This window comes from Myotis yumanensis, unplaced genomic scaffold, assembly GCF_028538775.1.
Source record: "Myotis yumanensis isolate MYYU_CA2020_CCGP unplaced genomic scaffold, mMyoYum1.0.hap1 SCAF_2, whole genome shotgun sequence".
Classification (NCBI taxonomy): Eukaryota; Metazoa; Chordata; class Mammalia; order Chiroptera; family Vespertilionidae; genus Myotis; species Myotis yumanensis.
Window position 1 is genome coordinate 2052696 of NW_027223753.1, and position 13604 is coordinate 2066299.

Below are 13604 nucleotides of genomic sequence, written 5' to 3' on the forward strand. Positions count from 1 at the left end.
GTGGGCATCCGGGGGGGCGCGGGGCGGCGGGAGACGCGTCCTGGGCGCGAGGGAGGCCGAGTGGGGTGCCTGGCGGTCCGGCTGTCCACACAGGTTGCCGCCCGGCCCGGGCCGCCCCACGGGAGGAGCGTCGGCGGGAGGCGTGTCTCGGGGCCGGGCAGTGTGGGTGTGCCCACCCCTCGGACGAGTGGCCAGAGCCGGCCGGCCTCCCGCAGGGCCCGGGGCAGGGGGGGGGGGGGGGCGGTCATGGATGTGGCTCCCTGCGAGGTCCATGGGCCGGAGGCTGACCGCCCTCGCCGAGGCTGTGGGGCCGGCATTCCTGTGCTGAGGTGGGGGGCTCTGGTCGAACCTGTCCGGGGTGGGCAGGGGGCATGCGGCTCTGCTGCTGGGAGCCACCTGGGCCGGTGCATGGAGGCTCCTCCTCCGGGCGGAGCTGGTCGTTGGCGGATGTGGGCTTTGCCCCCGCGCGTGGCCTCCGGGCTGTCATCTCCACGCACGGCCGTGAGGCAGGGACGTCAGGAGAACCCGCTGCCCGGAATCCAGGTCTGCCCCGGGCGGGGGGCGTGAGCCAGCGCGGCGACCGTCCGCGCACCTGACCCCGCCGGCTGGGCCCTGGCTGAGCGCCTGAGTTTGCATGAACTCGCGAAACCACTGAGCAACCCACAAGGCAGAATCTGCCACTGTCCCGTTTTACAGCCAGGGAAACTGAGTCACGGGAAGGGAAGGCGCCTTCCCTGGAGGGTGCAGATGGTAGGTGGGGGTGCCGGCCAGGGGAGCCAGGGACTGGGCTCAGCCCTGAGCTCCTCACCACATTGCGGCCGAGACAGGAAGGGGCTGCCTGCCAGCAGGGATGCCAAGCCCCCCAGGCAGACCTCAGGCCCCCCCTCCGAGGGCAGGGCACACAGGGCATCGGTGGGAGAGGCAGCCGCAGGCCCTCTGGGTCTCCTGTCCACCCCCAAAAGGGGGAGAGTGAGTCCAGCCCTGGCACCCATTCCGGGGACACCTGGCAGCGCCACCTCCTCCAGGGAGTAGGCCGTGCTTACACCACCTGGGAACTGACCCGATCAGGAGGTCTATGCGGGGTGTCTGTCCTGCCTCCCAGGAGCAGCGAGCAGGTGACCCCATGCTCTGCCACTTTAAGAACCCACTGCCCTGAGGGTGAGGCTGTGGTTTTCCCACGCTCCCGGGGGTGGGGAGACGATGCCCGTGGGGCGGGGCCACAGGGACCCTGGGTCAGGCTCTGCGGGGCCAGTCTCGGGTCTCGTCCCCCTGCCGCTGTTTCTGGCCCCTGCTCGGGCTGTGGCCTCCCCCGGGGGCCAGCCCCTCACTGAGTCCAGGCTCAGGCCGACGCCAGGGCCGCCGTGGGCTGGAGGGCAGGGCCCCCCGCGCCGTCAGTGGCCGGGCTCCTGGCTTTAGATTGTCTCTCCCACGCTCCTTGCTGAGAGGGCGACGAGGCTCAAAGGAGGGGTGCCTGGGCCGCACTGCCCGGGGCTCGGGGCAGGCGCAGCGGGGAGCTGGCTTCCTTTTCACCTCCTTGGTGGGCAGGGGTGGCGAGGGAGGGCTGCCTCGGCTCTCTCTTACCTGGGGTCCTGGTCCTCACACCCCAACTCTGAGGTCTGGCTGGGTGACGGGCAGCCAGGGCGGGAGGCGCCGTCATCCTCACGCTTGCACGCCTCTGGCAACAAGAGGTTCACTCCCCTCCAGTTCCGAGGTCACCCTTGCTCCCTGAGCCCTTCTCTCCCCTGGGAGGGGCAGGGTCCCGGTCCAGCCTGCACTCCGGTGACTGGTCCCTGGGGTCCCGGCAGGAACGGGGCCGGGGGGGGGGGGGGCGCCGCCTGGCTCCCTGCCTGTCCGCTGTCTGAGGATGCGGGAGGGTGTCTGCTGTGTGTGCAGGCTTGGAGGGCCTCGAGGTCTGTGCTGGCCCCGGGGGAACAGGCGCTGCCCGTCTGCTGGCTGCTTCCCCATCTGGGCCTCTGCCACCCTCCTGGGCGCCGCCACCGCCGCGGCCAGCAGAGTGGCCCCCGGAGGGCACGGCTTGGTCATAGTTCTCTGGGCAGTAAGTGTCCTCAGGGGTGGTCCGCCCAGAATGGAGGCAGCCCCGCCAGCCACACCAGGGGCAGGCCAGGCAACCTGTGCCCACTGCTCTGCCTCCGCGCGACAGCCCCTGTCCCCCATCCCAGTCCCCCATCCCCCGTCCCCCGACTCCTGCGCAAGATGTCACCACATCCCTCCTGCTGGGCCTCGAGGCTCCGCTCTCGCAGCTGAGCTGCTGCTGCTGCTGGGCCCAGGCGCTCCCCGCCCCCCCATCCCCTGGCCTCAGTGGTGCAGGGGCTGTGGGGGGACAAACATTGATAATGAGATTTTTGGCACCTCGGCCCTCAGGGAGCAGACCCCCCACGGCTCCCTCGCTGGCCCGGGGAGGGGTGGGCAGGCCCACGCACAGTTCAGGGCCGCCAGGCTGGCCGCCTGCTCACAGCTCTGGGGTCTCGCTGAGCGGGCGCTGCCTGGACTTGCTGCCTGGCCATGCGCCACGCCGGCCGGCTGGTAACTGATAGATAACTCATATTTTTCTCAAGTGCCATTCCGATTGACTGCTGCCTTCACTCCTCTTCCCCGCAGGAAACACACCCTCGCCGCCCCAGGGGGCCACAGCTGTGAACCGGGCCTTTGGCCTCTGCCTGGCCCGGGGGCCGCAGGTCGCCCCACCCGCCGGGCGGGGCATCTGCTCTGAGACTTTATGTCTCACGCCTGTTCCTTAGGCACCAGGGATCTGGAGCCCGCAGCTCACAGGCATGCGCGTGTGTGCACAAATGCAAACAATGCACACGTGTGCGCACACGCAAACACCGCTCAGGTGCACGCACATGCAAGCACCGTGCACACATGCAGATGGACACATGCACACATGCACGGGCCTCTCCCGGTTGCTGCCCAGGGTTCTGACAAGCCACCCTCCGCCAAAGGCCGGGAGGAGGTGGTTTCAGGCAACAGCAGCTGGAGAAGGGACTTGTGCTAACAGGGACCAGGGCCAGGGCCAGGGCAGGGCCAGGTGGGAGTTAGGCCGTGGAGGGGGCTGCTCAGTGCGGGGGGAGCACCTGCTATGAGCCGTGCTGGCTGAGGCTTGTCTGTTTCGGGCCCATCTGGGCTGAGGGGAGTTTGCGGAACCGACGGAGCCCTCGGGCGCTGATGGGTATTGGACGGGGGAGGGTGGAGCCAGGTGTCTGTCCCCGTTCCACACCCTCCGCTGGACTCCCCACGGGTTGGCCGTGATGGGGACAGAGGCGACAGGAGTCACAGGAGCAGAGGGAGGAGCAGCCATGGGGCGAGGTGTCTGGACGCCGTCCAGCCCTGCTCACCTCTGCCTGCCCCCCCCCACCCCCGCTGTGCTGATGCTGAGATGCGGGGCGGGGCTCTGAGGGCAGGCGGAAGCCTGGGTGAGGGTGGAGGCCCTGCCCAGCCTTGGGCCACTTCCGGGCGGCCAGGGGCCCTGCCTACAGTCTGCAGGGCAGGCAGCTAAGGGCACAGAGGTGAGGTCTGGACAGTGTGGCCCCTTGGGGCGGGAGCGGGGGGGGGGGGCAGCCTGGAGCAGCCCTCATGTGACCTCCAGCTGCCCCAGACCTGGCGCACTTGTGTGTGTGCGCGCGCACATGTGAGTGTGTGTGTGTGCGTGTGTGTGTGAGTGTGCGTGCGTGTGAGTGTGCATGAGTGCGCGTGTGAATGTGAGTGCGTGAGTGTGCGTGTGAGTGTGCATGCATCAGTGTGCGTGTGTGAGTGTGAGTGTGCGCAAGTGTGTGCGCGTGTGTGCGTGTGTGTGTGAGGGTGCGTGTGTGTGAGTGTGCGTGTGTGTGTGAGTGTGCGTGTGTGTGCATATGTGCGCGTGCACGTGTGTGTGAGTGTGCATGTGTGCACGCACACGTGTGTGTGTGTGTGTGAGTGTGAGTGCGTGTGCGCGTGTCCATCCTGGGGGCAGCACCGCACTCCCGGCCCAGGAGGAGCGTGTGGAAGGCGGCGGGAAGCCGAGGCTGCGGGACTCCGGGGTGGAAGGCGGATCCGGGAGAACACGTTCCAGCCGCTGGGAGGCTGGCAGGCGGGAAGCGAGCGCGGAGGTGCCCCAACACGACGCGCGCCGGTGCGTTACCCTGGCGTATGGAATGCGCCCGTGGACTTAATCCCTCCTGGCACCGGCGGCAGTTAGGCGCGCTTGAAGCCAAGGGAAGCGTCCGTTCATGTGCAGACGAACGTGGGTCATTAGGGGAACGAGAGCTCTCAGGGAGACCGCCGCCCGCATTGGAGGCGCTGTGGGCGCGAGCTCCCTGCAGGCGGCCCTGGCGGGGATAGGACCCGCTTGGGGTCTGTCCTGGGGTCACCCCGCCTCTCGGGCAGCTGGGGAGCCCCTGGGCCTGGGGGTCACAGAACTTACAGCCTCTGCACACCCTGGTTTTGGCAGGGGACACGCGGGACGGCCCTGGGAGGCAGGCGTCAGCCCCATAGTTGGGGGCTGTGGGTGGGACAAGGCACAACGGAGGTTTGATGGGAAAACATCTATTTGCTGGGTCTTTTTGTTGTTGCTGTTGAACCCAAAGATATTTTCCCACTGATTTTCAGGGAGAGCGGGAGAGAGGGAAGGACAGAGAAACATCGATGTGAGAGACACATCGATGGGCTGCCTCCTGCACGCGCCCTGACCAGGGCCCTGGCCGGGGAGGAGCCTGCAACCAAGGTCCGTGCTCTTGACGGGAATCGAACCCGGGACCCTCTGGTCTGCAGGCCGACGCTCTATCCACTGAGCCACACTGTCCAGGGCTGCAGGGTCTTGTTTCCCAAGAGCCCCCACGTCACAGGTCCGTGCCACAGGGATGAGGACACTGACGCTCAAAGGGCAGGTCCCTGCTCACGGTCACCCGTCAGCAAAGGCGGGGCCACACTCAGCCCACCAGCACCTGGCTCAGCGGCCAGGCCCTCTGCCAGGGGCCCCCTGTTTAGAACCTGGAACTCTGCTGGCCCCAGGGTTCCCGGGACCCTGATGAGGTTCAGTGAAAACCTCGGCCGCCTCCACCTGGAATGAAAAGCTGAAAGGACCGTGCAGGTTCGGGGTGTGCGGGTCCCCAGGCTCACAGAGACCCCGGGCCTCCCCCGCTGGCCGGGAGTGGGGCTCATCTACTGCTTCCACACAGAGGGGGGCCCTGAGCTAAGGACTCCCCTGCAGCTTCCGGGGCAGGAGGGGCAGCGGTGGGAGGGCCCTGAGCATCGGCCACGGCATTGCCAAGGCCCGGCCTCCTCCCTCCTCTCCCACAGGCACCTGCCCTGGGCCAGCGCCAGCCCCGGGGCTGCAGGACACGGGACGGAGCTGGCCCTGTGGTGCCCGCGGGCACCGGGCCCAGCAGCGATCAGAATGGCGCGCCGCAGCCAGAGGCTCCGAGCCTGTCCTGCAGGCAGAGGTGCCCACGACCCCAGCACCTGCCCACGTGGGCCGACCCTCCCAATCCCTGGGGCAGACGAGGCCAGGCCAGCCAGGGAGCATGTGCGAGGTGGGAATGAGGGCTGGGCGGCAGGGGAGGGCCTGGTCTGCGGCGGGCAGAGCCACTGACCACCAGCCTCCGGCCCCTCCCCACCCAGGGCAGCTCTGGGGCCTGGCCCACAGCCCCGGCTGGGTCCCTGCCAGGGCATTTGCCCACGAGGCCCACGGCGGGAGGGCGGGCGCCTGCCTGCCAGGGCAGCTTTGTGGGCGCTCAGCTGGCGGTCAGAAGGCAGTCTGTGGGCAGGGTGACCCTTCTTTGGACCTGGCTGAGCCTGCGGGACGCGGCCACCATGTGTGCCCGTGCAGTGGGAGCTCTCGGCTTCCTGCAAGCCCAGCCCTGTCCCTGAGGCCCCGGAACACACCCTGCTCACCCTCGGTCCCCCTTGGGGCCCAGAGGAAGCCAGAGGAGGTGCCTGGCCTACAGGCTAAGGCCGTGGTCGGCAAACTGCGGCTCGCGAGCCACATGCGGCTCTTTGGCCCCTTGAGCGTGGCTCTTCCACAAAATACCACATGCGGGCGCACACGTACAGTGCGATTAAAACTTTGTGGCTCATGCGCAGAAGTCAGTATTTTGTGGAAGAGCCACACTCAAGGGGCCAAAGAGCTGCATGTGGCTCGCGTGCCGCAGTTTGCCGACCACTGGGCTAAGGACAGAGGGAGGCCCAGACCTGCGGCCACCACAGCCCCTCCCCCGCTCTGGGCCAGGCCATCTCCTGCTGCCCAGGCTTCTGACGTGGCCTCTCTCCTGGGTCAGCTCAGCCTCCACCTGCTGCGCCCCCCGCCTCCCCCAGACCTTAGCCCAGCACTGAGCATCCCAGGCGTCGATGCTGGCTGAGCCCAGCGGGATAAGCAGGCCTGAGGGTCCCCGAGGCTGGGGAGCTGGGGGGGGGGGGGTGGATTTGGGGTCAGGCCGCCAGGCTCCTGAAAGGCCCCCAGCCCCAGGCTCCCTCTCCCCAATGGGCAGCTCCTGCCCCCGCCTCTGTGGACTCGCCTGGACAGGGACCTGGTCACTCAGCGCCTGTGTGTTTCTGTGTCCCACTGACCCTCCTCTGGGCTCTGGTGAGGGGACCCCGGCCGTCAGCCTGCGTTGGGGGGGGAGGTGTCAGCATGTCCCCTCCCAGCCCTGTCCTGGGGATCACAGCAGCCTCTGTGAGCCGGCATGTCCGGGGCCAGGCCCTGGCTCTAAAGGTGACGGGGGTCCCTACAGGCCCCAGCCACCGGCCCCGGTCACTTTGGACGCTGCCTGTGGGCTGCCTTGTGCGTGCTCTGAAGCAGGCTGGGTGGTTTGTCGCAGATGGCCACGACTCCTCTCAAGGCTGGTGGCTTCCCTGTGACCTTGTCCCAGCCTCCTGGCACCTGTCAGAGCTCACTCTGCAGCTCCCGCTGAGTGAGACAGAGAGCTGGGCAGTGAGGCTGGGAGTGAGGCTGGGAGTGAGGCTGGGAGTGAGGCTGGGAGTGAGCCTGGGAGTGAGCCTGGGAGTGAGGCTGGGAGTGAGCCTGGGAGTGAGGCTGGGAGTGAGCCTGGGAGTGAGCTGGGCAGTGAGCCTGGGAGTGAGGCTGGGAGTGAGCCTGGGAGTGAGCCTGGGAGTGAGCTGGGCAGTGAGCCTGGGAGTGAGGCTGGGAGTGAGGCTGGGAGTGAGCTGGGCAGTGAGCCTGGGAGTGAGGCTGGGAGTGAGGCTGGGCAGTGAGCCTGGGAGTGAGGCTGGGAGTGAGCCTGGGAGTGAGGCTGGGCAGTGAGCCTGGGAGTGAGGCTGGGAGTGAGCCTGGGTAGTGAGGCTGGGAGTGAGCCTGGGAGTGAGGCTGGGAGTGAGCCTGGGAGTGAGCCTGGGTAGTGAGGCTGGGAGTGAGCCTGGGAGTGAGGCTGGGAGTGAGGCTGGGAATGAGGCTGGGAGTGAGCTGGGCAGTGAGCCTGGGAGTGAGGCTGGGCAGTGAGGCTGGGAGTGAGGCTGGGAGTGAGGCTGGGCAGTGAGCCTGGGAGTGAGCCAGGCAGTGAGGCTGGGAGTGAGCCTGGGAGTGAGGCTGGGCAGTGAGGCTGGGAGTGAGGCTGGGATTGAGGCTGGGAGTGAGCTGGGCAGTGAGGCCGGGGAGTGAGGCTGGGAGTGAGGCTGGCAGTGAGCCTGGGAGTGAGCCAGGCAGTGAGGCTGGGAGTGAGCCTGGGAGTGAGGCTGGGCAGTGAGGCTGGGAGTGAGGCTGGGATTGAGGCTGGGAGTGAGCTGGGCAGTGAGGCTGGGAGTGAGGCCGGGCAGTGAGGCCGGGGAGTGAGGCCGGGGAGTGAGGCTGGGAGTGAGGCTGGGAGTGAGGCCGGGGAGTGAGGCTGGGAGTGAGGCTGGGGGTGAGGCCGGGGAGTGAGGCTGGGAGTGAGGCTGGGGGTGAGGCTGGGAGTGAGCCGGGCAGTGCAGGGTGACAGGCCCCATGAGGGGCTGGAGCAAGTGTCCTTGGCTTATGTCACCTTGGAGGCCCCTCCTCACCAGGAAGGAGAGACGGGTCCCTGACTCCGGTGTGGGTTTGGGGGCTGGTGGCCTGGGCTCCCTGTGGGCCGCGTGCTGCAGCCATGTGGCATCCCAGGGTGAGAGGGTCTGGGCCTTGGGGAGGGGGGCCCTCAGCTCCAGAGAGGAGAGAAGCATGGCTCTGAACAGGGGCACACATGTGCACAGAAAGCAGATAAAAGTGGGCCCTAAAAAACATTAAAAAACAGCCCCCCCGTCCCCCCCCTTCCCCCCGCAGCCCGGTCTTCCAGAATCTGTTGTAACAGATTCGCCCGAGCTGGTTAACGGTATTTGCGGTTTGCAAGATGCTGCATGTCCCTGGGAAATGACAGACAAGTTATTATCACCTCCCCACTCGCCTCCTGCCCGAGCCTGCCCACGGCGGGCGCTGGGCACCCCGCTGCTGAGGAGTGGGCGCCAGGAATTAACAGCTCCGTGCCTCGCCTGCCACCCACCACTGCCGCCTTCTGCCCAGGCCCCTTCAGCCCTGCCGGACGGACCTCAGCTCCCAGCTGGGCCAGCCCCTGGAGGACTGGGGGTCAGGGAGAGGGGTGGGGTCGGAGGAGGGAAAGGGGGGGCGTGGAGAGGGCAGGGTGGGCATACCCCAGCGTGTGGGCACAGCATTTCCTGCCAGCGTGGGGGATGCGCGCCCCACAGCAGGCAAGTCTGGGCGGCTCCGTGTCAACAGCCGAAGATAAATAAGATTTTATCGGCTCCGAATCTGTTGAAACACATCCATCTAGCGGTTCCGGGGAAGGAGCAGCAGGAGGGCGGGCGGGGAGGGCGTGTCTCCACGGGACCTTTCCCACAGGCCGGCAGGGACCTGTCCTTTCTGCCCCGTGTCCTCAGCACCCACCCAAGGCCCGGAGCTCTGGGAGGAGGGACAGCCGGTGCCCGGGTGGGGGCTCCTGCGGGTCACACCGGCCCGACCCCAGGCTTGGCCCTCCAGGCTCCCCTGCTGCCCACCCCCGGCCGCCGATGTCACACCTGATGCTGCCAGGTGTGGGGACCACCTTGTTGGGTGGGCGGGCAGGTGTGCGCCCGAGAGCCCGGTGAGCAGGCGGCAGGGAGCCCTGTGGGGAGCGGGCCCGGCCTCGGGTTGGTGGTGACCTTACCAGGAAGCAGCGCGAGGGAAGGAGAGGTGCTCCCCGTGTTCTGCCTGGGCCTGGCCCACCCGCTGCTTGCCCAGGTGAGGCCCTGCCACCCCTGGCAGCCTCTGCTTTTGCCGGCCCAACCCCGGGAGGGGCGGGCGCCTGTGGGCCCTGCAGCACCAGGGACAGCTCCCCGCTCCTCCCTGGGGCGGGGTGACCACGAGCGCCCCCTGCCCCCCTGACTGCGCCATGGCCAGCTGCTGCAGGTCCCCGTTTCAGGGACTCTGACCGGGAGTCCAGACCCCACGAGCTTCAAGGGGGCCTGTGTACGGAGCTGGGCTCGGCTGGGAGCGGCCCGAGTCCCATCTTCACGGCCCTCCTGTCCGGACCAGGCTCCTAAAGCGGGAGCCCCTGCGGCTCAGACCAGGTCTGTCTGGGAGCTGCGGGGGTTGGGGGACCACGGGCACATCACTCAGCTGTGCTTGGAGCCTGGCTGCACCCCCGTAGGCGCTGGCTGGTGAGCCCCGGTAGCCTCCCTCCGTGGCCTCTCCTGCCCCCTGTGCTGGGGCTGCCCAGGCACGCGGCCCCACAGACCCTGTCACTCCTGGCCCGCCCGTGCTGCGGCCCGGCACACAGAGGTTCACAGCAGGAAAAGCCAGGCGGGCGGACCGGGCGGACCTGCTCCCAGCCCCCTCCCAGCCCCCACTCTCCCCCTGCTCCGGCTCCCTTTCCTGCCCTCGACTGTCCTCATCCAAGAAAGGGACCCAGTGGGACCTGTCTCCCCAGGGTGGGGCCCACGGAGGAAGCCAGTCCTCGGAGAGCTTGGGGAGGGGGTGCCTCCCGCGGGCGCACACGGGAGGGTGTGGAGCTGGGACTGCGGCCTCATCCCCATCCTCCGCCCCGCCCCGTCCAGTACTCGCCGCTGCTGAAGAAGCTGTACTGCCAGATCGCCAAGACGTGCCCCATCCAGATCCAGGTGTCCTCGCCGCCGCCGCCGGGCACCACCGTGCGCGCCATGCCCGTCTACAAGAAGGCGGAGCACGTGACCGAGGTCGTGAAGCGCTGCCCCAACCACGAGCTCGGGCGGGATTTCAACGAGGGTGAGGCCCCAGCCCTGCGCCCCGTGCCCATGCCCGGGAGCAGCAAGGCCGTGGGGGGGGGGGGGCGGGTGTGAGCTGATGGCGGGCTCAGCGTCCCCCCATTTCCTCCCAGCTCGGCCGGCTGGGGCCCCAGGGGCAAGTGCCTGAGCAGAGCCGGGCAGGGCTGCTGGGCTTGGCACCCCCAGGGCACCAGGGCTGCTGGCCTGCATCCCACCCCCTAGGCCCAGGGCCAGGCCTTGAGGCGCTGAGTGCGGGACACACCTGGCCCGGGGTGGCCAGACCCGCTGGGCACCTCTGAGGCCGTGTCCCCTCCCGGCAGGACAGTCTGCCCCCGCCAGCCACCTCATCCGCGTGGAGGGCAACAACCTTTCGCAGTACGTGGAAGACCCTGTCACGGGCAGGCAGAGCGTCGTGGTGCCCTACGAGCCCCCCCAGGTAGGCCGGCAGGTGGGCAGGGCCACAGGCACCTGAGGGGCGGGGCAGAGGCTCGCGGGTCACCTCAGCCGGCAGACTCGTTTGTCCCGTGTCCCCACGTGAAGTCCATGGCACCGAGCGCCCCCCTCACCCCAAGGGCCTGCTCCTGCAGACCCCTTGCCCTCGGGCCGCTCTGGGCACTGGGTCCCCATCTACGGGGGGGGGCGGGTGGCTAACGATCTCTGAGCTCAGCCCTCCTCTGTCCCCCTTTTTTAAAAAAAAATGTATTTTTATTGATTTCAGAGAGGAAGGGAGAGGGAGAGAGAGAGAGAAACACCAATGAGGAGAGAGAATCATTGATCGGCTGCCTCCTGCCCGCCCTCCACTAGGGATGGAATCCACTCCCGGGCATGTGTCCTGACCGGGAATCGAACCGTGACCTCCTGGTTCATGGGTCGATCTCCACCACTGAGCCACATCTCTCCTCTTCCCACCTGTCTGTTCCCACACACAGGACTGAGGGTGGAAGGGCTGAGGCCGGAGGACGGGGGTGCGTTGGGTTCAGTGGGAGGGCAGGGGGACAGGAGAGACCCCAGTCAGGGGCACAGCACCTGTGGGGCCTGGAGATGAGGGGTGACCCCTGGAAGGTGGAGGGTGGCGGGGGAGCTGCAAGAGATGGGCAGGATGCAGAGACCCTGGGGGTCGGACCTTGACCTGGAGGCAGCGGTTCTGGGGGTGCCATTTTGGAGCCGATGTGGGGCCTGGCTGGGATGAAAAGCTGGGGGTGGAGAGAAGTGGGGGTGGAGGGGCCGAGGGTGATGGTGGGATGGGGGCCGGGACAGGGAGTGGACAGCGAGCCCTCCTTTCCTCTACCTGGTTCTGAAACCAGCCGAGACCCTCAAAGCTGTCCCTGCCGCCCCTCCCCCCACGCGTCCCAGGCCTAAGAGCAGCACTTAGCTTAGTGGGACCAGGGCCCAAGTTGGGTGTGATTGCCCTGCCCTCTCTCCCCCTTCACCCTGGCCCCACCTTCACCAGCCAGGGCTTGGCCTGGCAAGCAGGGCTCTCCTGCCCCCTGCTGGCTGTTCTGTGAAAGGCTCAGTTTTCCTAAGCCAGTGACTGGTGGTTATATTCTGAGCCGGGAAACCATGACAACCTCCCATTTTGTGGTCAGGAGTTCTGGGTTCAAGTCTCAGTCCTCCACACACTCCCTGTCAGCAGTCTGTGTGTCCACTTCCGTTAGGCGGTGTGTGCTGGGGCCCGGAGTCTGCCCGGCAGTGCAGGGCACCCTGGTGCCCAGGAGAGCCCACACCGTGCACATACACACCTGTGCCCACTCGCACCCAGCCTCCAGGACTTGACCTCCAACCTGTGCCAGGAGCGATGGTCAGGCAACCAGACCATAGCACTCTGTGCCTCTTGGCCAGGTCTGAGGTCATTTGGTACCCAGAGCCAGCACAGTGCTTGGCATTCACATGAGTGAATAGTTGCATGGATGGGGGAGGGAGGGATGGATGGGTGAATGAATGGATGGTTGGATGGATGGATGGATGAATGGATGGAAGGATGGAAGGATGGGTGGGTGGATGGATGGGTAGATGAATGGATGGAGGGTGAGTGGATGGAAGGAAGGAAGGATACATAAATGGATGATGGATGGATGGATAAATGGATGGATGAGTGGATGAATGGACAGATTAGTGGATGGATGGATGGATGGATGGATGAATGGATGGATGGAAGGAAGGATGCATAAATGGATGATGGATGGATGAGTGGATGGGTAGATGGATGGATAGAGGGTGAATGGATGGAAGAAGGAAGGGTGCATAAATGGATGATGGATGGATGGATAAATGGATGGATGAGTGGATGAATGGACAGATTAGTGGATGGATGGATGGATGGATGGAAGGAAGGATGCATAAATGGATGATGGATGGATAATAGATGGATGGATGAGTCGATGGATGGATGGATGGGTGGGTGGATGGGTGGATGGATGGATGATGGATGGGTGGATGATGAATGGATAGATGATGGGTGGATGGATGGATAGGTGGATGGGTGGATGAATGGGTAGGTGGATAGATGGGGGGGTCGATGACAAAGGACCACAGAGCATGCCCCCCTCCCCCAAGCCTCCCCAGGGCCAGGACCAGCTGTGAGGGATGGTGCTTTGAAGGCCAGGAGTCCCCACCTCAGTGGGTGGGGCCCACATGCTGACACTGAAGCCCTTGCCCCTCCCCTGTAGGTGGGGACGGAGTTCACCACCATCCTGTACAACTTCATGTGCAACAGCAGCTGCGTGGGGGGCATGAACCGCCGGCCCATCCTCGTCATCATCACCCTGGAGAACCGCGAGTGAGCACACGGGGGCGGGGGGGGGTGTCAGGGACCCGGCCCCGCTGCCAGGGGGGGTGGAGACAGGGAGGCAAGAAGAGGTGGGCCCAAGGGGGTGGACAGGCGCCCGGCAGAGGGTGCACGGGGAGGGTGGGCCTTCGGGGCTGCAGGGGCTGCTGGAGCAGAGCTGGGCCTGGGGAGGGACCTGGTGTCCAAGAGCAGCGGGTCACTCAGTCCCGACCCCTTGGCCCCTCACAGTCCGAGCTGGGCGGGAGGGCAGATGGGGCTGGGGCCTGAACCTCACAGTCCCTGCTGCTCCCCGCCAGTGGCCAGGTGCTGGGCCGCCGGTCCTTCGAGGGCCGCATCTGTGCGTGTCCCGGCCGAGACCGCAAGGCCGACGAGGACCACTACCGGGAGCAGCAGGCCCTGAACGAGAGCGCGGCCAAGAGCGGGGCCGCCAGCAAGCGCGGTGAGCAGGGCTCAGGCCAGGGGGGGCCAGGGGGCGGGCGGCCGGGCCACCCCGTGTTAGTGCGGCCATCCCCGGGTGAATGCAGGCAGGGGCGTCGTGAGCCTGTGTCCAGGGCAGAGAGCCAGCCCCCCTCGTGGCCGCCCGGGGCCAGCTCCATCCAGCATGGGCGGGTGGTGGGGGTCCCAT

At 66.9% G+C, this 13604-nt stretch overlaps 1 protein-coding gene across 2 annotated transcripts in view; it reads left to right on the forward strand.

The window, feature by feature from the left end:
• Positions 1-13604, forward strand: part of TP73 (tumor protein p73) — a 42232-nt gene that overhangs the window by 23028 nt on the left and 5600 nt on the right. The window contains exons 5-8 of one of the 2 annotated variants that reach the window (XM_070403937.1): positions 10009-10195; positions 10520-10630; positions 12861-12970; positions 13276-13418. In XM_070403937.1, the coding sequence (XP_070260038.1) occupies positions 10009-10195; positions 10520-10630; positions 12861-12970; positions 13276-13418 (551 nt within the window). Of the gene's footprint in view, positions 1-10008; positions 10196-10514; positions 10631-12860; positions 12971-13275; positions 13419-13604 lie in introns of both variants that reach the window. The other variant, XM_070403938.1, reaches the window with a different exon arrangement.